General features: G+C 38.1%; 1 protein-coding gene across 5 annotated transcripts in view; it reads right to left on the bottom strand.

Moving 5' to 3' along the window:
- The window catches only part of srrm3 (serine/arginine repetitive matrix 3), a 474,513-nt gene that overhangs the window by 88,222 nt on the left and 359,524 nt on the right, over positions 1 to 26,767 (bottom strand). For 4 of the 5 annotated variants that reach the window (XM_039756797.1, XM_039756799.1, XM_039756796.1 and 1 more), the window contains 3 exons: positions 26,460 to 26,561; positions 19,722 to 19,829; positions 10,874 to 10,948 (listed from right to left, as the gene is read on the bottom strand). In XM_039756797.1, the coding sequence (XP_039612731.1) occupies positions 10,874 to 10,948; positions 19,722 to 19,829; positions 26,460 to 26,561 (285 nt within the window). The remainder of the gene's footprint in view (positions 1 to 10,873; positions 10,949 to 19,721; positions 19,830 to 26,459; positions 26,562 to 26,767) is intronic. The other variant, XM_039756801.1, reaches the window with a different exon arrangement.

Below are 26,767 nucleotides of genomic sequence, written 5' to 3'. Positions count from 1 at the left end.
TACAGAAGGTGACCTAGCAGGATACTAAGAGATCAAGCAAATATGAATTTAGCCAATGTGGTTGTTTGCAGCAAGAGTGCTTTTAAACTCAGGAACCCATTTTATAAATCTGATATTACCTATTCTTGGTTATTTATGGAGCCTGTTACTAATCTAAAAAAACAAAGGATCTTTATTGAACATTAACAAGAAAAATGGTTCCCTTATGTGATCGCTTTAAAGAACTGCTCTACCACCTTTCTTTTTTAAAATGTGTACTGAGGCCACAATCAGACTGTAGTTAAGCATGCCTCAATTCTGTTTTGCAAGTGATTAAAATCCTGTATGACTGTGCATTGATAACTATTGGCAGGGCTGGCTGTAACATTTTTACTGCCATATCAAGACTGATAATGGCACCCACCACCACCTTTGCTTTGGATGGAATCATCACTTCCTGACCTGTGCAACTGTGGTAGAGACCACAATAACCGGAAGAAACCTACACGGGCAAGTGGAGAACATCAATCTCAATGCAGGGAGCACCTGGGGCTTGAATCTAAAAGAAATATTATCTATCATTCAATACATGAGTAGATTTCTGAGGTGTATCAGTGACAGTGAAATTGGTAAGTTTAAGCTTTAGTAAAACTGAAATAAAGAGTTTCTCGGGGTGTGGTGCAAGGGTATTACAATTTTTGAAAACATAGCACAAAAGGTCACTTAACTTTGTCATTTGACTCATGGTACCAGTAAAGGAATGAAGCAGTTCAAAATAAATTAATCAATGTAGCTTATTTACCTTGTCTTAAACAATATTACAAGTAATGTTTTTCAAATAAGTTCCTCCATTAACAGTACATTTTTCTAAATGAGTTTTCAAATTGTTTTAAAATCTCCATTTTCTATTTAACATTTGAATTTACCAGAAAATGCTAAATTATTCCTAAAGAATATAAGTAATATGTGTACTTTACACAGGTGACAGGATAAATCTTGTGGAGTAATTCAGCGAACAGCCCAATTTAAAATGATAAACTCTAATGACTAATATTGTGCTGAATGTCTGCTGCTTGTTTCACTCTTGATATTTTCAAGTGTTCTGGAAGTTCTCAGCAGTCTGACAAACACGTCTTTCACACTACTAGTAGACTGATATTTATCAAACTACTTTAAAATAGTATGACAAGAAGGAATTTTTCATCACCAAATTATGTTAAACTTAATGCAAAGTCCTTTTTGCACCTCAGTTGCAGATTTAGATTCAGCATATGCCATAAAGGCCAACATGTAATGAGGAACCAACCTGTTTTCCATGACCACTGAAACTTCTTTTAGCATAGAACACTACCACGGGACTATATACTGTATATATCCTCACTGTATTGACTAACACCACACAAAATCACGAAACTTGTCCTTAAACTGCACCTGCTATTTTCAGTTGGACATTTCAAACTTATGGCATGATCACTTCACCTCACAATTTTGTCTGTCATTTCCTCCTCTTTCCCCCATTCTTACATGTGTCTTTGTTGTCAGACTTCTCAGTCTGAGTGTTTCACTGGTTGTGAGATGGAAGGTGGGAAATCAAATTATATTTTAGTGCTACAGAAATTAAAGATCTCTGTTATGCAGCATTGTTTCACATATTATACTGTCACAAAGTGTATGATAAACAGTATGTGGTTTATCACTTGATATAGAATTCGCACTTGGACAAACTTGATTAATTGTACCACAGAATTAAATGGAGACCCATCACAGACATGGTTACAACCCATAGTTTAAGAAACACTGATATAAACAATTTTGAATTTTAACTCACTTGTTAACCCACCAGCCTGCCAGGTAGCTTATAGTGATGGTGACAGTACTATTTTAATTTTACTATTCAGCCTCATAAACTGTAACCATCTCCATTATACTTTGTCTCTTATACTAACATGAATAGCCTAATAAATCATAAAATTCAAAGAAATCAATGCCAGAAGCAGGAGCAAATGTGAAAAGTATAATCATTAAAACACTAATGGTAGTGAAAAGCAGAGGATAGTATTTACAAGCTTTACTATAAGCCAATTTGAGAGATGTTTAAACAGTACTTTGAATTAAATTAGTGTTTAGCAATGTATTCAAACTATACTGTTATAGTTGATCTTTTAATTTTACTTGCCATGTTTATGTCTCCTATGTTTCTCCAGTTTAAGAATTATCATTATTTTTGTTCTCTGGAGGGCTGGCGCCCTGCCTGGGGTTTGTTTCCTGCCTTACGCCCTGTGGTGGCTAGGATTGGCTCCAGCAGACCCCCATGACCCTGTAGTTAGGATATAGCGGTTTGGATAATGGATGGATGATTTTTGTTGCTGTTGATCACTGGATTATTATTTGGGTTGAAATGTATAATATTTTAACCCCCCTCTCACCAATGTTTATGATAGATCTGCACCCATGCATATTGTACTGCATGTACATACTGATTATGCCATTTTGTAAATTTTTTTTTTCCTTTTTATTAATTTTATTGCAATCCATACAAAGCAATCAAGTTTTTACAAAAAAAATTAAGTTAAGAACAGGTCGATCCTCACCCCTGAGAGAGAGAGCAAGCCAAACGGCGTGAAATTTAAGACTTGTAAACATACCTAAATTAATAAATGCCGTTTTGTAAAATTTTGTTAATTTCTTTTTAAGGTATCACTTACAATGTCTGCTAAACATCTCTTACGTTTGCACCATGCATGTTTAGTTAGGAAGAGGCAAGCTTCTTTTAACTTGCAGGATGGAGTTTGAAATAGCCAAGGTATTTAAGGAAGCTTGATACAACTGAATATCATTTCACATTCAGATTATAGATTTGTATTGTTTTTAATGCAAATTTTGTGTTTTACTACAATAAAGCTACTATTAACAGTGTCACATACGTGCGCATGGGAGGCAGCTAGAAGGACCAAAAGAAGGTAATTCCACATCAGGCCAGGGGTTGGCAGGGTGCAGTAAACCTTTCTCTTTTAACCCTGCAGACCAAACATGGGAAATTCTGCATGGCCACTTCCAGTTCCCGCCCCCAATGACCTCAGTTCCACACCCAAAACCCATAATGACCTCACCTCTGGTTGTGCCCTGAGAACGTCACGTCCAGTTCTGGCCCCAATGACCTCACTTCTGCCGACCTGCCTTAAAAGCAAGACAGCTTCCTACTATGAAATCAGTTCTGTTTTGGACACAACCTGTATAGTTCTGTGCTACCAAACCTCAATTTTTGTAGCCTTACTCAAGTATACGGGTGGCTACTCCAACCACTTTTTGTATCAAGGTCTTTAATTTTACAACAGCTATTATGTATATGTTTGTCCAATGTTCAGAGAATGCACTGTATCATGAAGCATGTATAACAGTATGTACTGCATGTGAATTAAGTGCATCGTCTCATGCCCAGTATGGATAGCTTTGGTTGTAGGGGGAGTAGATGTTAGGCAAAAATGCACTTTGGCTCAGGTGGTATTATGTAACATACCAGCTATGGATGTAGCGTAAACTTTTTTAAGCAATGTGCCGGACATCAACACCAAAGAACAATTGCACTGTTAGCTTTGTTCATTTAAATGCAAGTGCAGCATGTGGAGTGCCGAGTGTTGCAGAGGAGCTCAACATCCTCGAGAAAATACAGGTGAGGAGTAAATTGTCACTATCTGCATATATCTCATACATTTGCTTTAATTCTTATAAGTCAAAAGTGTTTACTGTTGGTTTTACAGATCTAGTCATTATTTGGAAGTGAACATGAGTTTATACCAGTGAATGTGGAGGAAAAACAGGCCAAATTTCTTCCTAGATGCTAACAGACAAACACTAACTGGCAAGCTGAGGAGCTGATTTTAGGTACTTGGTCAATTAAAACTGGACATGCCCTGTGATGGACCAGCACCTTGGAAAAACTGAATTTAATTTATTTTAAAATAAAACTAATAATAGATTAACTTATATGGTGTAATTGTGCAAATAAAATCTTTTGTTGTTCATTATAGTAAACAGAATATGCAAACACTAAACAGACCTTTACCTGAAAGTGTTTCCATTGCTAATAAAAACACTTTGTGAGCAATGTGGTTGCACAATGCCAAGATTATGACTGGTAGTATATAACAGTAAAAAATATCAGGTTTTCACATGAAAAATACGATTCCTGCCTCCAGCTACTAAAAAATAACCAGTTTTAAATACATGTCTTAGACCAGCTTTGCTCTCTCTTCTGTCATCCATAAAATATTATTTAACAATTTTGTGCCAAGAAGTGAGAGGTCCAATTTAATTTTGCTTTAAAATTACTTCAATCATGTCATAAAATTTCATTCTGCTTAATGTTAGTTTCAGCGTTACTGACAATCATTATGATTTCAAGGTATACTCCACATTGGGTACTACATTTTAATTGTCTAGTTCCATACTCTCGTTACAAAGCACTCATTTTTTCATTGTGGTCTGTAGAACATTATTAAAATTCCTCTCTGGTATTGAAATTTAATAAAGTTACCTTCCTGTGCTTGCTTTTGGTAGATCATTATCTTTTAACTATGTAATTGATTAAAAAGGTAATTATTAACTCTTTCAAATACATAGAAAAAAAGGAAAAATTATTTACTGTAGTTGCACATGCATTTACATTCACTACTATTACTATTATTGTAACTTATTCTTTGCATAAACTATCTCTTATATTCTTGAATGTGTATATTCTTCTATCCATTTTTGCAACCTGCTTAATCGAGCTCAGGGTCAAAGGGAGTCAGAGATTATTTTGGCAGCATTAGGCCCAATGCAAAAACCGGGCCTGGACAGCATGCCAGTTCATAGGTGAGCATGGCACACTCATACCCATTTTCACTCACCCTACCTAGCATGTACGTTACACTGTGTCTCAGCTTGTGTCACGGCTTCATTCATCAATCAATCAATCAATCAACATTTATTTATATAGCACATATTCATACAAAAAAATGTAGCTCAAAGTGCTTTACAAAATGAATAGAGAAATAGAAGACACAATAAAAGATAAACATAAGTCAAAGTTCATGTACATAGCTGTACTTCAGATCCTTTAAGTAAACTGCTTCCCTCTTGCTGCCTGCGTTTATGGTGTTTCAGTGGATCCCACACAGTATTTGTGTGGGTATATTTGCTGGGTACTTATGTTAAGTAACTTCTCTTTTCTTTATTTTTTACCATTTGCTGCAATTTCTTCAGTGCTTTTGCCATTTTGTGTTCTTTTTTTTCTTTTTTTTTTTAATGTGACCCCAATTTTACAAAGTCTCTGCATTTGTGTAGCTTGTGTGCATTTGTTTAAAAGACATATGTGACCAGATAGGGAGCGCTCCAGCCACCCAAACCTGACATGAGCAGACACCATGCACAAGTTTCGCAAGACATCACATGCTTTTATTCACGTGGGGAAGCACTTTTCCCTCGCTCCCCACAGCAGCACAGTACTAAAGCACCAAAGGCACAATACAGTGCCTTATTTTTCTTCTTCCTCTCTCTCCTTTGCCTCCACTCCTCCTCTAGCAAGCTTTGTACACCCCCCCCACCCCCCACCCGACTCTGGCTCCCAGAGTAGTGGTGGCTGGCTCCTTTTATTGTGAAGTGCTTGAGGTGTTCATGGATCTTCTTCTGGCATCACTTCTCAGTGTGGTAGCAGTGCTGCAACACAGTGCTCAGCCGTTCCTGCAGCACTTCCTGGCAGTGCCCACGGAACCCAACAGGGCTGCTCCAAACTCCAATTCCCATGGAGCCCTGTGGGAGTCCGAGGCACTGCTGCAACTCTAGTGCTCTGGGGGAGGTAATGCCCTTCCATACATAATCTTCCTGCCCTGACCGGGCAAGGGTCCTGGTCGTCCATGACATATGGTGGTGGTCTCCTTTTACAAGATAGAAACACGGTTCATTTAGTCTGCACTTTGTTTTCCTAAAGAAAACAGTGCAAAAAGGTTAGCTTCTTGAACACATTTATTTGTTTTCAGGTTTTCCTTTGGCTTTGACTTCCTATCTGTTAAAAGACTTAAAGTTTGTGCTTAACTTTATTGGCAGGCAGTGTGTTGTAGTGGTTATGGCTTTACACGTTCGACTTCAAACCCTGAGGTTTCAAATCCTGCTACTGACACTGTGAAGCCATGAACGAGTCATTTCATTTGCTTCAACTGGAAAAACCAATGAAATGTTACCAGTGGTGTCTCAAAGGTTGTAAATTGCCTTTGATGAAGATGGCAGTCAAATAATTAATGATAATAATGACCCATCCTGTCTAACTTCATCAGCAAATAATTCTGTGCTTCAGTACAACACTCCAATTTTCCTTCCAGATCCTTAAAGATGAGAGCTTTATTTTGATTGGGGATACTAAATTTTTCCTGTCAGGGATCTGTGTAAGTGGGCCCTGCAAAAGCTGACACCCTGACCTTGCTGAAAATGTTATTTTGTCTTAAATCTTTTGATTTCCGTGAATATTATCAATTACTTAAAACATTCTCACATTGCTAAGAATATTTTTTTTATTTTCAATCTGCCTCACGAATGATTTAAGATATGAAGAGATAGAGGAAGTAACAGTGAAGGTGGTAGGGATAAGAATGGCGCCCGTACACATGCGCCGCACGACCACCCTGCTGACTGTTGCCAAGAGTTGAGTCTACCATAAAATAAAATAAAAATAAAAAGAGGAATAACCTTGGAGATCAATCATCACCCTGAAAGCAGATAGCAGACGTCACGTAGTATATGTATAGCAAATTTCAAGTCAATAGGTCAAACGGTTTGAGAGCTACAAGTGATTTAAAATCCTGGACAGACAAACGGACAGGCACGGTAGCGTATTATAGAAGAAGATTAATGAATACTTACAGATGATTTCATGGTGCAGTACTTCATTTTTGGAGACAGCTGATCAATTAAGAAACCTACTACCATTAACCAGGACTTATATTTTTATACAAAATAACACCTGGGATACCCTTGCAAAACAAGGCTTATATTCTAAAACATTTTCTTAAAAAGACCATCAATCAGAGACCATAAGACCTGAAATGAGGTGGTAAGTGAGCAAGGGTTTACCAGCTAGATGTAGAGGGGCCAACAAAGGAGGCACTATTGCAATTGTTTAGGGAGTTGAAGTTTTATTGTTTTCTGTCTTTAGCTGTTACTTTGTGTTATCCCTTATTTCTCCCTCTTATACTTATTATTTCTTTAATAAAATACCTATGTTTGACCCTTTCCCACTCTATTTTGGTATTTTCTGTGATTTGGGACAGCATTGTAATGGTTCTTATGGCCCACACCCATTATGGACAAATTGTTATGCTCTCATAAATGTTGCCCTTGAAATAAACATTGTATGAGTCTGTGTCCTTTCTATTCGTTAAGACTTGGAGAGTGACCTTTCATGGCAATGTCACGTTCATGAGTTCATGTGTCTTACTTATAGATCATATGTTAGACTTCTAGGTAGAATGCTCAGAAAGGACTGGGCGGTCTCTTGGTCTGGAATCCCTGCAGATTTTATTTTTTTTCTCCAGCCGTCTGGAGTTTTTTTTTGTTTTTTCTGTCCACCCTGGCCATCGGACCTTACTTATTCTATGTTAATTAATGTTGACTTATTTTATTTTTTACTGTGTCTTTTATTTTTCTATTCTTCACTTTGTAAAGCACTTTGAGCTACATTTTCTTGTATGAATACTGTATGTGCTATATAAATAAATGTTGTTGTTGTTATCTGTCATAAGATTTAAAAGAACAAACAAACCACCAGGGTGGCAAAGGGTAGCCTAAAGTCTTGCATAAAGATTTCAGAGGAAAGAATAAGAACAAACAGGTAGTGGTAGAGGTATAACATTTGACAGTCTGGGAACCTTAAAGTGACAATAAGTCCTGTAGGTGATCATCTCTGTAAAGGCCCATAGGCAAGTCTCCACTGCAAAACAGAGGTTGTGACTTTGGGAGAGGCTTGCAATATTCCCCCTGGATGTAAGGGCAAAGGTCACCCAGAGCAGAAAAGCCCACAGAAGATTGGCAGGAGTGACGAAACCTCCTAGCTGATAGGAACAGCACAGAGTTAGAAACTGCGATGTCTTATTAGATGCAAAGTTGGTGACATTAATAATTACTGTAATAATTATTCACTGTTCATTTTAACCAATACTTACTTTAAATACTGCATTGGTGGATTACATCTGATGCTAGTAGTGAGAAGTTAAGTAAAATGAAACCTTTTATTGGCTAACTAGAAAGATTACAATATGTAAGCTTTCAAGGCAACTCAGGCCTGATCTTGCCTGAAGAAGATGCCTGAATTGCCACAAAAGCTTGGATATTGTAATCTTTCTAGTTAGCCAATAAAAGTTTTCATTTTACTTAACTTCTCACTACACCCTAGTACTTTGATGCTAGTTAAAGTCAACAATGGTTAAAACAAAAAAAAAAATCTTTAAAAATTTACCATACATAGTAGACCAAAAGTGGACTGCACACTGGCATCTTTGCATTAAAGGCAAGTGGGAGACTGCTTGCCATTTCACAGAACATGGAGATGCTGTGCAAAAATTGAATTAGTAAACCCACCTCATTGATTTAATATTTTGTTAAAATGTTTATAGAATACTCAATTTAATTATCATATTCACAATTTCCAATTTCACACGATATGCTTAATGCAATTTCCTATTTAAATATGTGCAATTTTCTTTGTGCCTGGTGCCTATAGCCTAATATCAGTCTATTTTGCAAGCTATTCGACCCTGCAGTGTTCATTTTTGTTTGTGAATTTCCCCTTGGGATTAATAAAGTATCTATCTATCTATCTATCTATCTATCTATCTATCTATCTATCTATCTATCTATCTATCTATCTATCTATCTCATACCCTTACTCATGTGAGCACATGTGCTGCCTGCACTTTACAGTTTCGCCTTTGGTATGTCCTTTAAAGTGGCTCATTGAGTTTTTGTGAAGTAACTTAAATGGTATGTGAACTTGCACATCTTACTGTTTTGATGTAGTCATCATCATTATCAAGAACCACTTTGATTGCTTACTTACTTTGCCTATTAACAAAAAATTATGATTATTCATTTTTTTTGCTTTGGTGTTGATTCTTTTGATATTGATGTTAAAATGCCTTTTATTTAAATGTCCTTTGGTTGCTATACTGTAAGACAAAATCTCAATAGTTCTTTTGTGTGATCTTTTTATGGCATTATTCAGCTGATGTTTTATCATCACGGATGCTTATGACCTAATATATTGTGAAATTCAGTGTCTCTCCCTCCCTTCTTCGTGTTAGGCTGACTGAAGGCCAGTTTCTTCCTTGGCTGCCCTCCAACATGACTGTCACAGCTCTGGTTCATTTAATGTTGCTCCAGTGATCACTGTGGTCAGAAGCTACTCCACCAGCACTCACTTGCCACAATTTCATAAGCCGATACAAATCATAATCGTACCACGCAGTTTACATACATAGGTTAATTGATTTAAGTAAAAAAGTGTTTCCTATACTTTGATCATCTCCCTCTTTCTCATACTCATGCATTCACTTACTTACCAACACACCCACTCACACACACACACACACACACACACACGTACAGTTTCTCAGGACTGGTCTGCCTCTGGCACTCTCCCAGGTTAATGTGGCTCCACCAGTAATTTTCATGACAAAAATGCCACTGGAACAGCAAGTAACACAATTAGAGGGACTAAAGGATTACACGAAGGTTAAATGTGCTCCAGTCACACAACTTCAAGCTGTGAAGTCTGTAAAAAGCATATAGTATGTTACATCTTGTCTCATTTCCCACTGTTGTCCCCAGCTCATATTTACTATCAGCCGCTGATGATATTTATTAACTCATCCGGAGACTTACTGTATTTGAGGGTACTTATTACTTATGTATATAATAAGGCTCCTATCATTTACTCAGCTCTTGGGTAACCAGCTACTAGAGCTGCACTGGCACAAAAACAGTTTAACATTTTTTTTACTTCAAACTCCTGTTCTCCATCATCATCTACAGGAGGTGACTTGGCCATTTTCAGAAAAGGACTGGAGTAAACTGATTTTAAACAGAACACATGGAAAATAAGTTGAATCCTAAAATGGCTTGGGAGAGCCAGGCAATATGAAACTGGATCTGTATGTTTCAAAACGATGTAAGGTCCAATAAACTGGGGAGCCAGCTTGAAAGCTGTAACTTTCAGGGAAACATCTTACTTGGTATGCCACATCTTCTACACCACTGTATATTCAAATGCCACCTTAATCCTGCAGTCACTATAAACTTTAGCAGAGGTTTTCTGCCATCAACAAATTCTCCCAAATGAGCTTCCAAAAAACAGATTACTACACTGATATACTTGGTAACTTCCATCTTGATGTCACAATTAGGCAAAATAACAATAAAAATGAAGAAACTGAATGTTAAAATCTACAAAAGTTTATCTTCTGTATATTGTTTGCTTGGTTTTGTGATGTTTTCACTGTTATTTTTTGATCTGTTTATTTCTTCCTTGCCCTTAATTATTGTTTTTGTCATGACTCATGTGCTAGGTGGCTATCCTCAATCCAATGTTGATCTTGCATACTACTTCAGCAAGTTTTTTGCTTGATCCTTGCACAATCTGCTGTTTGTCTCTTTGGCAGTGTTTCCACATCCTCCAGCTGTTGATCTTACAGGCTTGAGTGCATCAGCAAATAACGCCACTTGTCTTTTATACCCACTTAATTTTAAATGTTCTAAAGATTTTGTGCGGGGAATGTAGTGTTTGTGTGAAGAAACTAGATGGTATTCTTTTGCTTATATTCAAAAATTTTTGTCATTCTTTTTCAAGAGTTTTTGCCACTATACATACCGACTTCTCCTGCGACTGCATTTCTTTTTCTTCTTCTTTTTGGGTGGAGGTGAAGGGGAGCTACTGGATCTGATTCTGCGGAATGAAAGAACCAATAAAGATCAATTTGATTTTGGTGACTTTGTATTATTCAGTTGTAAAATATAATGTAGCTCTCACATGGTATATGACACAATGAAAGGCAGACATATTTAAGGTCATTGATTTGCTGGATATTTGGAGACCATTCCCAATGTTCAGTGCGATGAAAAGCTATAACAAAATGGAATAGATCCTTCGTGATAAACATTTTTGATCTTATTTTTCAAAATCTAATATGGTGGTGGCTGTAGTAATCAAAGCAGTAGCAAAGAAAAAGAAAAACACAAAATTTTAGAAAGCTTTACATATGGAATATTCACCTTTGGAAAACAAAATACAAACAGTAATTCATAAGAAGGAAAAGATGCATCACAATAAACTGTCAGGACCGTCTGTGGGTTTAATATACTTTACTTCCTTTGCTTTAAGAATTTGATAGATTTCACCAAATATTAGTTTTCATAACCAAAAGAATGGGGTTTGCTAGAGAATATGAGCTGTCACAACACACTATGATTAAGAGTTCAAGAGTTGTTACTTATTTCCAATTCAAGATAGTTTACAGAAAATTGAAGCTGCAGTAATTCAGCGGGAGGTAAATATTCTCTTGTGAGACGTCACAGATGTTTGCAAATAGCACTGGGATAGGTTTTGTATAACTATATCATGTCTGATGGCAGATTAAGCATATAACTGCATGAAGTTGTCTTTCATTATTAGCTAGTCACTTAGACTATTTTTGTTTTTCCTTAATTTAATTAAATGTAATAAAGTTGATGCAGCCATGCTTATAGTCATTAACAGCAGATAAAAAGTTTCATTTGTTAATGAAAATTTTTGTTAAATAATATACATAGAACAATTGTTGGAAAGCAGTATCCAGTATATCAGTTATAAATATAACATACTTAAATAATGAATTCAATTAAAATGCAACAGGTCTGTGTGCATGGATTAGGAGGTTAAAGGGCCTGCATAGTACACAGGATGCTCTGAGATCAAGTCCTATTGATGTCTCTTAGGTAGTGTTTGTCCTCCAATTCTGAGATGGAATTTAATTTAATGGATACGGAATTAAACAATTAACAGATCACTTATTATACTTATTCTCAAACTGAAAACATATATGCACAATGGCAATGCAGTTTTATAATTCTAAAGTAATTTAGAACAATGATCACTATTGAGAAGTACAGTACTATGTAAAATAATGGCTGTTCTGGAGGGCTTTAATATTGCTACCTTTACACAACTTCACTTGCCACAACAAATATCAAAGTCAATAGCCTATGACTAATAGAAAGAGAGAGAGTGAGAGATATAAAAAATGAACATAGCTGCTAGTATTAGAGTAAATGCCAACAGGCCAAGAAAAAAAATAACATTTTCAAAACCACTTAATCTAAAAGGGCATAATGGTAAAATAAATGAATAAAATCAGACGTAAGCATTCTGTTGCTTAATGTTTTCCTTCCTTGCTGAAAAAATACGTCATCAATTCAAAAAGCATTTTAACAAACCAATCTTCAGTGCTTACACTGTATATATTGTAGTAATAGAGATATATACAGTATATATATATTGTAGATGTCACATGGGCTGGATGGGCATACTGGCCAGGAGAGGGGATGGTTCCATGCCCGGACAGGAGACTTCTAATGGAAAGCTAAGCATCCCGGCCAGGGAGGAGAAAGGGAGCAGACCCGGAAGGAAGAACTGGAAGAGATGGACAGACAGCCCATTGAAATGGAAAAATATTGCTAGGGGCTTTTACTCCCCCAGCACACTAGATGGCAGAAACCCAGAATATCGGTGACCAATGGAAAGCCAGCAGAGCATGCAGGAAGATGTAGTCTGGGGGAGCAGCCCTGCTGGGGTCATTGGGAGCCGCAAGAGGACACTGCAGGGAGACAAGCTCCTTGCTGTGATGGAATTCCATATGACCTGGAAGTGCTTCCATCAGGCAATGGCCCTGGCACCGGAAGCATTCCTGGGTCCTTAATAAAAGGGAATGCACTCCCTTGGCAAGGCGAGTTGGAGCTGGGAGGAAGAGAGGCACCACTCGACTGGAGGAGGGCAGTGCGGAGGTGAGAGAAATTGTAGGGGTGAATTGAATTGTGGAGAGAGAAAACCTGTGTTTTCGTGCTTTTGCAACTTTGGATAGGATTTTGGTGAATAAACCAACCTTTATTTGAACCCGGGACTGTAATTGTGTGTTGGTGTTAGGGTTTGGGGCTCGCTGACATCCCAGTTTTCATCACAATATATATATATATATATATATATATATATATATATATATATATATATATATATCTACACACACACAGAAAAGCCAAGCAAATCACACATTTTATTGGCTAACTAAAAGATTACAACATGCAAAGCTTTCAAGGCAACTCAGGCCCCTTCTTCAGGCAAGATTTAATCATAGTATATATTTATTATATATATTTTATATATAAATATATATATATATATATATATATGCAGTGCATCCAGAAAGTATTCATACATAAGTATTCACAGCCTTTGCCATGAAGCTCAAAATTGAGCTCAGGTGCAGGTTTCCCCTGATCATCCTTGAGATGTTTCTGCAGCTTGATTGGAGTCCTGTGGTAAATTAAGTTGATTGGACATAATTTGGAAAGGCACACACCTGTCTATATAAGGTCCCACAGTTGATAGTTCATGTCAGAGCACAAACCAAGCATGAAGTCAAAGGAATTGTCTGTAGACCTCCGAGACAGGATTGTCTCGAGGCACAAATCTGGGGAAGGTTACAGAAAAGTTTCTGCTGCTTTGAAGGTCCCAATGAGCACAGTGGCCTCCATCATCCGTAAGTGGAAGAAGTTCAAAACCACCAGGACTCTTCGTGGAGCTGGCCGGGCATCTAAACTGAGCGATCGGGGGAGAAGGGCCTTAGTCAGGGAGGTGACCCGATGGTCACTCTGTCAGAGCTCCAGAGGTCCTCTGTGGAGAGAGGAGAACCTTCCAGAAGGACAACCATCTCTGCAGCAATCCACCAATCAGGCCTGTATGGTAGAGTGGCCAGACGGAAGCCACTCCTTAGTAAAAGGCACCTGGCAGCCCGCGTGGAATTTGCCAAAAGGCACCTGAAGGACTCTCAGACCATGAGAAACAAAATTCTCTGGTCTGATGAGACAAAGATTGAACTCTTTGGTGTGAATGCCAGGCGTCATGTTTGGAGGAAACCAGGCACTGCTCATCACCAGGCCAATACCATCCATACAGTGAAGCATGGTGGTGGCAGCATCATGCTGTGGGGATGTTTTTCAGTGGCAGGAACTAGGAGACTAGTCAGGATAATGGGAAAGATGACTGCAGCAATGTACAGAGACATCCTGGATGAAAACCTGCTTCAGAGAGCTCTTGACCTCAGACTGGGGCGACGGTTCACCTTCAGCAGGACAACGACCCTAAGAACACAGCCAAGATATCAAAGGAGTGGCTTCAGAACAACTCTGTGAATGTCCTTGAGTGGCCCAGCCAGAGCCCAGACTTGAACCCGATTGAACATCTCTGGAGAGATCTTAAAATGGCTGTGCACCGACGCTTCCCATCCAACCTGATGGAGCTTGAGAGGTGTTGCAAAGAGGAATGGCCGAAACTGGCCAAGGATAGGTGTGCCAAGCTTGTGGCATTATATTCAAAAAGACTTGAGGCTGTAATTGCTGCCAAAGGTGCATCAACAAAGTATTCAGCAAAGGCTGTGAATACTTATGTACATGTGATTTCTCATTTTTTTTTATTTTTAATAAATTTGCAAAAACCTCAAGTAAACTTTTTTCACGTTGTCATTATGGGGTGCTGTGTGTAGAATTCTGAGGAAAAAAATGAATTAAATCCATTTTGGAATAAGGCTGTAACATAACAAAATGTGGAAAAAGTGATGCGCTGTGAATACTTTCTGGATGCACTGTATATACAGTAGAGTCTCGCTTATCCAACCTTTGCTTATCCAACATTCTGTATTATCGGACGTCCCACCACAAAAAACAAAAAAAACACATCAATCGGCAACAAGAACTGCAAGTTGCGAGCGTGAGCGTAGTCTATTTTCTGTTGCTAAGTTAATTTTTTCAGTTAAATTTTTCTGTTTTGTTGTAAAACATGATTACAGTGGATTATGTGGCCAGCCCTCTCTGGCGTGTGTGTGTGCGCCCCTGTGTCTCTCTTGCGCGCGTGTGTGCGTGTGCCTGCCTGTGTGTCTCTCGCGCGTGTGTGTGTGTGTGTGTGTGCGCCTGCCTTGTCTCTCTCACACACATGTGTGCGTGCGTGCGTGCGCCCGTGTCTCTCTCCTGCGTGTGTGCGTGTGTGTGTGTGTCTGTCTGTGTCTCTCTCATGCTCTTTCTCTCTTGCTGCACAGGGAATGCACAGGGAGAGACTGTACATGTGCAGAAATCATCTGCGCGCATAAACTGAAAGGGAAACTGGCTCGTTCATATACCTAGTGTGTGGTCGTGAACAGATGCAAAAGTTTGGCAAACGTTTTGGTCATAACCCGATTTGTATGTGTTCAGAGACGTTCATGAACCGAGGTTCCAAGGTAATGTGTAAAATTATAACATAGTTTGACATTTAATAGGCTTTTTCTTAACACCTCCCATTATCCGAGTTTTTCGCTTATCCGACGTTCTGATGGCCAGTTTATGTCGGATAAGCGAGACTCTGCTGTATATATATAATAGCAAAATACCCGCGCTTCGCAGCGGAGAAGTAGTGTGTTAAAGAAGCAATGAAAAAGAAAAGGAAACATTTTGAAAATAACGTAACATGATTGTCAATGTAATTGTTTTGTCACTGTTGTGAGTGATGAGTGTTGTTGTCATATATATATATATATTTACACACACACACATAAACATATATATATACATATCTATACATATACACATATATACATACATATATATATCTACATATATACACATACATATACACACACACATAAATACATACACATACATACATACACACACAAATACATATATATATACATACATACACACATACATATATAAACATATATATACATATACATACATATCTACATATATACACACACAGCTATTTCGTATCAGTGCAATACGCTGCTTGTTAAAACGGATAACTCCCGCTCTTACGTGCAAGTCTGCGTGGATATTATGAACTATCGATTTGTTCAAGTTCTATTTAAATTTTAAATAGAAGGAATTTTTATTTAGTCGACAGAAATATCTTTGGTAGGAATGGTAAAAACAGACAGGAATATTATTCGTGAATAAATCAACTCAAACCTTAAACAACTTATAATATTTTGCTCTCCATAAAAATATATCCTGTCTAAATTATACAAGTTAGAAATAAAGTAAACGTTAAAAGAACAAACATTCACATTTCTTTACTCTTATGTAATTTTATATAAAAAATAAACTTAGATTTTAAATATCCCAAAAGATTTTGCTCTCCATAAAAATATATCCTGTCAAAATTATACAAATTCAAATATGAACATGCTGCATAACAAAACCTAGAAATATAAATAAAATGTGTTCCTTTCAGCAATAACAAATCAAATCATTCAGTTGTCTTTGCTCATATGTCATTTTAGAGCTGGACGCCTGGCATCTTTTTTTGGCCACAGGTTCGTTTATGTTTGGTGTGAGGTTCTGTGTTGTGGAGATTCTCAGGATGGATTGCAGGTGCTCATCAGTGAGGCGACTCCTGTGTGCTGTTTTGTTAGTCTTTATCACTGAGAAGAGCTTCTCACACAGATATGTGCTACCAAACATGCACAAGGTTGAGCCGCATGTAGACGGACTTTTTGTTCTTCAAAGTCACCAAAGCGCCGTGCAAACTCAGTGCGCTCAGTTTATCAGCAAAGTGCGTGTTTGGGAACACCGTAGTGACGACTTGGTTTAACATTACTTGGCAACAGGGAAAGTGGGGCAAGGTGCACTGGTGCATTTGTGTCTCCCATAAAAGCAGCTTCACTTGAAATCACTTTGTGATTGTGCACGGGTTAAAACGTCCGCTGAAGTGTCAGATTCTTATTTAATTATGCTGCTTTCTGTATCTTCTGCATTGCATTCAGGTTAACCCTGATGTTTTGTCTCATAGTGCCGTCTTAGATTAAATTCTGTAATTACAGCCACATTAGCTCCACAAATGAGACACACGGGTTCAGTAAACATATACTCAGCCTCCCATCGGTTTTAAAGGCTCTATTTTCAGAATCAACTTTTCTCTTCAGCATCGTGTGAGCTAGCCGCAATAACTTGCAGCATCATAAGGTAGACTTGATTAACGGTAAGTGTTGGCAAGGCAGCTGAAGCGCTGCATTATGGGATCTGTAGTTTATTGTGTTACCAGCGCTTCATATACCGGGCTTTAATAACAATAATACAGTATATAAAATGATCTCGGGCGGATATAATTACACGCCGGGCGGATGTGGCCCGCGCCCTTGAGTTTGACACATATGGACTAAATAGAACTTGAAAAGATATATTTTTCAAATGTGATCGCAATTCAGATAGAGTTGACGCGCACTACAGCCTGCATGCCTCAATAAGTCATCCTCCCTCGCTCTTACTTTTTTACCGTTCATCTAATGAATACACTGAGTATGGCTTTACCAAAACAATCATTGATGGCGAATAAAGTATCCATTATTCGAGTATGTAGATCGGGATATATATATATATATACATATATATATACCAGCGTATCATAGCGAGAAGTAGTGTGTTAAAAAGCTAGAAAAGAAAAGGGAACATTTTAAAAATAACGTAACATGACTGTCAATATACAGTATTTGTTTTGTGAGTGTTACTGAGTGTTGCTGTCATCAAGGATTTGATTATCATTATTTCTTTCAATCAGGTTCGTATTTGTAGGATGTGTTGTGTTCAAGTTACATTCCGTGTTTGTCAATCGTTGTAAAGATGACAGGTTTCATTCATCGATTCGTTTCTTACTGCATCAATAAACAGCTCGTCTTCTTCTTTATCTGAGACCTGACACACTGCATGCACGGGTTTTTTTTACACTGTCTTCCTTTAGCGGGACATTGACTTTTTCCAACGTGTGCTTTGTTTTGGATTTATGAATATGCTTGTATGTATCAACGCGCTTCATATTTTTGCTGCCTTTTCAATTGTGTAATTCGGTTTTGTTCAGCGCTCTTTGGAACTGTTGCTTTTATCTGTGCACTCGTCAGTTCACGTGAGCCGCTCGGTGTACATGCATCGAAGGTTCCCAGCTGTGCTGGTGCCATCTCGTGCTATGTCCATGGCTGTATTTAATGTTACCTTAGTCCTGGCACTTAAAACTTTCTCTCGCAGTTTCGCTGAGTTTGTGCCAAACACCACCCTGACCATCTCATCTTCCTCTGCATAAGCACAGTCCTTCACCCGTGAATATTTAGTGGCAGTTTGCTATTGGATTGCCGCTGACGGACGGCCTTATATGGGCAGGCACTAAATTACAAACGCCAGCGCAGCCTGTCTATGAACTTAATTTAAAGTGTAGGTTTACATCGTGCTTTGTTTCAAGTAGCAGAACTCATGAATATGGTTGTATATGTCACTTTCGCCGCTTCTTATTGTTTCGCTGCCTTCTCAATTATATAATGCATGTTTTCTTCAGCGCTTTTTGAGGTCTTCCTGGTTTTCTATGTACTGCGTGATTACGGGGAGGCGTGATGATGTCACACGAAACTCCGCCCCACGCGTTGAAGCTCATCTCCATTACAGTAAATGGAGAAAACTGCTTCCAGTTATGACCATTACGCGTAGAATTTCGATATAAAACCTGCCCAACTTTTGTAAGGAAGCTGTAAGGAATGAACCTGCCAAATTTCAGCCTTCCACCCACACGGGAAGTTGGAGAATTAGTGATGAGTCAGTGAGTGAGTGAGTGAGTGAGTGAGTGAGTGAGTGAGTGAGGGCTTTGCCTTTTATTAGTATATATATATATATATATATATATATATATATATATATATATATATATACACACACATAACATTTTTTTGTACAAATACAGAATATGAATTTGATTGGCATCAGTTCTGCCAAAATGAAATATAACCCTTCTAATATGGCAATTTTGTACAGTAAGAGCTACTGTAGCTAACAATTTCCATGTCACCTCATGTTAAATTTGCAAGCTCTGAAACTGATTTAGTTAAATGTAATGATGGGATAAAAACAATCATTTTAATGACTGAATTGCAACAGTTACAAGAGTAGGATGCACAGGTACTTCTTTAAAGTTTTCAGGTACCACAGCGTCTTCTTGTTCTCTTCTCATCTTTAGCTCTGAAGAAAACTGCTTTGTTGAAAAATTAAGTGTTCAGCTCGAAACATTAAACACTACCCAGATTTTATTAATGAAAAATGTTTTGGTTGCACACATCATAATGTGTTTTGTGGGCTTGTAGAATAGATAAATGTTTTTAAGTAATGAAGCATTTAGGTTAATGGCATACATTCACAACCTGGCTAGAAGGAAAGCCTACAGGAACCAGTGCCCCCAGGACTGAAGATGAGAATTCCTGGCTGTAGTGTTAATAGTTCTTAGTGTATCTTTGAATATTTAAACCTGCCAAGTAAAAGAATGACAGTGGATTTTCAGAAAAAGATTTTTACTACCTTATTAGGTAAAAATTTGAATAATGTGCAATAAGTTATCAGTAGCTGGATGACTGAAAAAATGAACAAGGAAATGTTACGATTTAATTAGGCAGTCTGTGCTGTACCTGTAATCTCGGTGGTCCCTGTCATAGCAATCAGCATGACAATCACATTCTTGCATGTATCCCTCTTCAAGGCCCATATTTTCATTTTCATAAGGCAAGTGATTGGAGCTGCAGGGAAAAAACAAACATGATGCGGATCTTGGAAGACTCTCCTACTGTTCAACCTTTCATAGCTTAAACATTGAAAGCAGTGACATCAAAACTATTCTGTCAGGTGGGCTTTGCAGTACCTCACCTGGGTGTCACTGCAAACTGCTCACGCCTTTATGGAGAATGCACTTAAAGAATCTGTTACAATATTTCATAGGATGTTGCCTTGTTTTTGCTTGTAGTCTTATTTTGTTTAAGATGATAATATTTACTAAACCCTTAAAATTAGATACAATGAAAATGATAAGCCAAATCTGATAAATACTGTTAGATTTCTATTTTGTTTAACAAGATACAAAGGTATCTTAAAATATCTAACATGTTAATTATTACCTGGAGAATACATAACATTGTTTTTTTTTTCTGCCATAAATTGAAAAAGACCAGAATAAAAATGAACAGCTGAAGATATACACAGTACTTGGGGGTTCTGTCTCAGGACACAGTGCATGTCCTTCCCATGTCTGTCTGGGTTTCTTTATCAGTTTGCTAGTTTTCCTCCCATATCCCAAAGTCATGTATGTTGGGTTGAATGGTGACTCTAAATAAGTCCACTGTAGGTGTATGCATGCAATTGCATATCCAGGTTTGCTTCTTGCCTTAAATGTGGCATTGTTGGAATAGACTTCTGCACTCCCACAGCCATAATGTTGTGTTAAGTGAGTGCAGAGACTGGGCAGACGGATAGGGTCTGAAAATGGGCAGTGGGGTCTTTCATACTCCTGCTCATTATATGGTGTGAGCTTCAAGTCGGTAGAATTATCACATAAATTACTTCTTTTGTTCTGACAATATCTAATTTAAAACTGAACTAATCTAGAAATTACAATTGGAAACTGCCTATAGCAAAAATAGTTTAAGCATTTTACACTCTGTGAAGGTGTAAGAATAAAAAAGTTGCATCCTCAGTTGACAATAAAAATAAGTGGAGACATTTCAGAAGTCACTGACAAACATGTCTCTTTTGCCTCTGAAAACTTCTCCCTGATGTATAGACATACACACAATGAATTAATGCTACACTCGTTTGACAATGAAACCTCAAAAAGGTTAATTTTGCCCCATATTTGTCCAGGTTCTTATAGCCACTGATTCCAACTTAATGTTGGCTTTATGACAGGTCCTTTTAAATATCTCACATTCATTTCTAATATAAAAAAGTTGTGTCTCAGTTTCTGGTGTTTTTTTCTGTTATATTTGTTATTTTAATTTTTTCTGCCCTCAGTAACTCTTCCTTTTCAACTAATGTCTAATTGATCAGAAATAAACAGAAAATTAAAGTATAATGAAATATTGAAGGGGTGGTATGATGGTGCAGTGGTAGCGCTGCTGCCTCGCAATTAGGAGACCCGAGTTCGTTTCCCGGGTCCTCCCTGGATGGAGTTTGCATGTACTCCCTGTGTCTGCGTGGGTTTCCTCCCACAGTCCAAAGACATGCAGGTTAGGTGCATTGGCGATCCTAAATTGTGCTTTGTGTGTGTGTGTGCCCTGTCTGGGTATTTGTTGCTGGGATTGGCTCCAGCAGACCTCCGGTGACCCTGTGTTAGGATATAGTGGGTTGGAAATAACTGAATTATTGACATATTTATTTCATGCTCTCTTTTACAGTAAGTATCAGAAAGTGAATAAATGATATACAGCAGATGAGCACATGGTGTACATAAAGGAGCACATTTTTATCTTATACCAGCATTGTTTTTTGTTACTCTCTTAGTGTTTCTTAGTGATCCCATGAAATCATGACCATCCCAAATATAAAGCTCTCTCTTGTGTTGACAGCAAAAGCCAAATAAATCCCACACAATGGTCCTGCCACAGGAAATTCTGTTATCTAGCAAACACTTCCATATCCATGAACTCTCTTCAGGGTGACAAAATGGTCTTATGAGCATTGATATTAACAATAACATATACAAACCAAACCATACAAAATTCTAAGAAGTGACCTACCTTCCACAAATGTCTCTAAGAATACATTATTTTAAATTTACACAAGGGAGCAGAAATACATTTCAAATTAACTTTTTGTTAAATTATAATCAGCAAACTGAAACATTAATGCTGTATTCTCTTGGTGTCTCTCAGTAATTTATATTTGATTTTACAAAAAGCTGGCAAAAAAAGCATACTGCTGTCCCCTAGGCTATTAAAATAAATTTTAATAATACCACAGGAATAAAGTTTTAAACAAAAACAAATACATGTTAATATATACCTTGTTTCCACACATATTAAAACATAATTTTAATAGATTAACTAAATTTGCAAGTCAAATTATTTAGAATCTGAAATCTCATACAAAATGTTACACACTTCACCATCCAATGATTATGCAGTACATAAAAGGATGCAACGTGCATTGGTTTGTATAAAAAATAATTAAGAATGCAGTCCTCTTTATTAAGTACACAAGAAGTAGCCTGTACTAAAGTCAGACCATTAAAGTAGTCAGTGTAGTTTTTTACTTTTAAATACTACAGAATATAATCTAATTCAATTTCCTAAAGTGCTGCTCTGATTTGTGGCTGTGACTACTTTGCTTTTCTTCAAAATGCATTGTCATTATTCAAATAACAGCAAGTAAAGAATTGGTAGTGAAGATGATGATGGTGAAGATTAACTTTCCATTCCAAGTATTGCCTAGATAAATGATTTCCTTTTGCCTAAATATAAACAGCAAAAAATAAATAAATCTGAGCTTCCAAATAAATATTTATCAGATGCCATGCCTGCTCAGCTGTTCTTTTGTTCCTCCGTGTTCAATGTTCACACATTAAAATGTGTCACATTCTTGTCTTATGAAGACTTAGTATTGACTCCCACTGAATCAGTGTAATTCCATTAAGAAAACCAACAGAAGAATTGGTATTAATAGAAAACAAAATGGATCTACATAAAAATGCACTTATTAAAAAGACTACTGTAAGGAGGGAATTACTAAGTAAATTATTAGGAACACTTATACCATTACTGGGTAGGACCACCTTTGGCTCTCAAAACAGCCTTGGTTCTTTATCACATGATGTCCAAAAGATGTTTTTGAGATTCTGGTCCATGTTGACCTGATTTCATCACAGTTTCTATAGATTTGTCAGTTCACATTCATGTTGAGAATCCCATTCTGCCACATGATAAACAAGTTCTTTTGGATTCAGATCTGGTGACAGGGATATCCACTGAAGGCCACCAAATGAATTGCCGTGTTCTTGGTACCAGTTTTGCCTTGAGACAGTGCATTATCAAGCTGGAAGTAGCCATTACAAAATGGGTAAATTGTGGACATAAAATGATGCACATGGTCAGCAATAATACTCAAACAGGCTGTGGCATTTGAGCAGTGATTGGTAGGTATTAACTGGCCCAAAGGATGCCTAGAAAACATTATAACAGCAGCAACAGCAGACTGATGTATGGATTCATGCTGTTGATGCCAAAAGCTGACCTTACCATCTGTGTGCCTCAGCACAAACTGAGATTCATCAGACCAGGACAGCATTTTTTCTGACATCAACCATCCAGTGTAGGTGAACCTATGCCTAGTGCAGCCTCACCTCTCTCCGCTTAGCTGACTGTAGAGGAACCCTTTGTGGTCTCATGCTGTTGTAGTCAAGGTTGGACGTGTTGTGCATTCTGAGATACTTTACTGTCACCACAGCTGTACAGAGTGGTTATCTGAGCTACCATAGCCTTTCTGTCAGCTGTAACCATTCCAGTCATTCTCCTCTGACCTCCCTCATCAATTCGGTGCACCGATTTGAGAAAACATGCCAAGGTTGAAATCATTGAGATCACATTTTTCCCTATTCTGGTTATTGATGTAAACATCAACTGAAGCTCCTGACCTGTACCTGCATGATTTTATGCACTGTGCTGTTGCCATGTGATTGGCTGATTAGGTAAGTGCATGGATAAGTAGATGTACAGGTGTTCCTAAAAATTTGCCTAATGAGTGTTGTGACGGATGGCTGGGGCTCATGCCCGGCCGGGACGCCCCTTTGGCAACTGAATCCGGAGAAGCTGCCATGGGAGGGTCATTACATTCCCTGGGACACTTGGTGGCAGCCCCCTGGGTGGTGTCGGGGCCACAATCGTGGAACACTGGAGCTCATGCCTTTTGGGCTACGTGGCCACCGCCTGGGGGAGCTGAACGACTTCACAAGCCCTGTCTGGGCTGTGATGCAGCCACACCTGGGTGGGCTATAAGAGGAGCCTGCAGCCACCACTCAAGGAGCCAGAGTCGGGAGGAGGGAGACGAAGCTGCCGAGAGGAGTGGAGGAAAGGAAGAGTGTTTTTGCGGTGGTGTTTTGTTTGGTGTGTCTTTTGGGACTGCGTTGTACCTGTGGGACACGGGGAAGACGTGCCCCACAGGGGAAGAAAATAAAAAAGTTTATTTATTTTATGTGTGCCTCACGGTGTCAGTCTGTGTCATGTCGCCGCCCATATAGCACCTTTTCACAGTGTATACCCACTAATATTATACTCATTCCCCTCCGGATTTAGCAAAGTCTCAATTGTTAAAGAAAATAATACTCAAGCTCTGATAGTCATCTTCAACTCAGCCAACATTGTACTACTTATTTGTGCTTTTAAGCCTTTTGAATGTATTTTTATATAATTTCCATGATTTATTAATCTTAGACGTGTACTCAGTCAAAAGATCCCTCTCCCTCTTGATCCTGAAATGAGTCCAACTTCCCAGTAGTTCAGTAAATAAACAACAGGTAATTCAGCTCACAGATTTTCAGCAAGAAGCCCAATTCTCTTTCTCCCTGCCACATTTTTAAGCTCTTTTCTGGCATACACAGCATCCCACAGACCAGATAAACAGAGGAACTCTTCAGCAGAGGCAGTAGCCTCTTCTTCTTTTTTGTCACTTCTGACCTTCAGCTATCAAATGTTTTTTTTAATATCAAGTTAACGTATTTAGCCATATAGTACAGAACTTAAGAAATGCATATGCTAAGATGACTCAGCAAAATTATCCATCCATCCATCCATTTTCTAACCCGCTGAATCCGAATACAGGGTCACGGGGGCCTGCTGGAGCCAATCCTCAGCAAAATTATATCACTTTTAAATCAAAATCTCAAAAGCAGCTTTATCTTGTGGAACATACCTTAAAACCAAAATTCTGCCTAATCTTCTAGTGATGAACACTTTCTGGTGTCACAGCCTGTGCTTGACCTACATGGCTACTTCAGATTTTATCTTACTATAAAATCTTTTTTGTTTATAGCTGTCTTCTCCTGCTCCCTTCCATGACTATTCAAAATCACTGATAGTAAAATTATGCCTGTATGTTTCTGTGTCCTTCTGGAAAGTAAGATGGCTAGTAAGATGGTATAGTATGCTTATTTGCAAATACCTGTTCAGTTCCAGTAATCTGCAGTGCCCTTCTTATTAAACCATTTTCAGAAAATAATAAAATAAAAGCCCGGCTTGATTCTGATAAATACAAGGATGCTTCAGCAGGGGCAGTAGCCTCCTCTTGTTCTTTGTTTTACAAGTATTGAAAGCCTTTGCGTCAGTCAGTGATACGTGACATTAATTGCAGAGTAATGACAGCCTGTTAGGCTGTGATGGAGAGGGAGGCAGGATAGAGAAAAAGAGGGGAAAGCATTTCTTTGCACATTCATTCTGTTTAATGTGCTTCCATGGGAACCTGCTGCACATATAAATTCCCTTGGGCTGTTTATGTTGCCAATGAAGGACAAGGCAGATAATGAGGAACATTCTGGAAAGTCAGATGATAACCTGGTGCTATAGCAAAAGATGAGTTCATAACACCAACTCAAAAAAGAATTCTGCCTTGACTGAATTTTTATTTGGAAGTAATATCAAATTAAGTATCATCAAGCAAAAAATGTCAAAATACAAAAAAGAAAAGTGTGCCATAAGAAAACTGAAAGCAGACTTTAAAAAAATGATCTGAAACATAGGTAACATAGCCTACCCTTTAATGAAAATAAGCATGGCAGTGCAAGACAACTACATCATATTTTCAGACCTAAATGTTTAGGAATGCACCATTTGGTCATCTATCAATCAGTTTTCCAAAGCTATGCTGGCAGCATCAGACACTAGGCAGAGGACAACCATGGACAGGACACCACCAGTTCTGTACATGGCACATTCACACACAGTCACTAGCATTGATGAACAATTACCTAACTGTACCAGTCTGGCAGGGTGAGTGGTACGCTCAACAGAGTGGTGATGTCACAGAAGATATCTCTAAAAATGGTAAAAATAAAGGAAAAAATGTAGCAAAATTGCCATATTTATGTGGCATTTCATGCTCAAATGAATTGTCTGATTCCCTCCCACTTGTGAAAGATGTCTGTGTAATTTTTAATTGACCCAGTATGTGTGTCTGAGCCCTGCAATGTGCTCTACATTTTTGTGGCCCACTACTGGACAAAGCAGGTTTACAAAATGCAATTCAATTTTCAGCATGCTTAATATATTTAGACAGATGGTCACATTTCCGGCATTATGCACTGAATATGAGTCATGGAGCAAACCCATCAATCTCCCCTTACTAGCTTGTCTGTGCCCACTCCCTGATATAAGTTAACAGGTACTTACATTGGGTGGCCATGTGAATCCTCCCTGGTAATCACTCCTTCTTTCTCCATAAGCATTTGCCGAAATGTGCCAACCTTCTGCCGGATCTCTTCTTCTGAATATCTATTGCAATAGAATACAAAAAAATTAATTCACATATTTCCTAATTAAATATGTAATTTACGCTCTTAAAAGAACAATATGGTTGCATTTCTTCCACAGTCTTTCTCTTACTTTTTGAACAGTGTCTAGTGCACTTGCATCTGTTGGGTTACTGGCCCTCCAATATCCTGGAAGAATCTCCTTAAGACTCCTTACTGGCCGCTAGT

This window comes from Polypterus senegalus, chromosome 6 (assembly GCF_016835505.1).
Source record: "Polypterus senegalus isolate Bchr_013 chromosome 6, ASM1683550v1, whole genome shotgun sequence".
In the NCBI taxonomy this organism is placed as follows: Eukaryota; Metazoa; Chordata; class Cladistia; order Polypteriformes; family Polypteridae; genus Polypterus; species Polypterus senegalus.
Note: the sequence above shows the minus strand (reverse complement) of the source record. Positions and strands in the feature narration are given on the sequence as shown.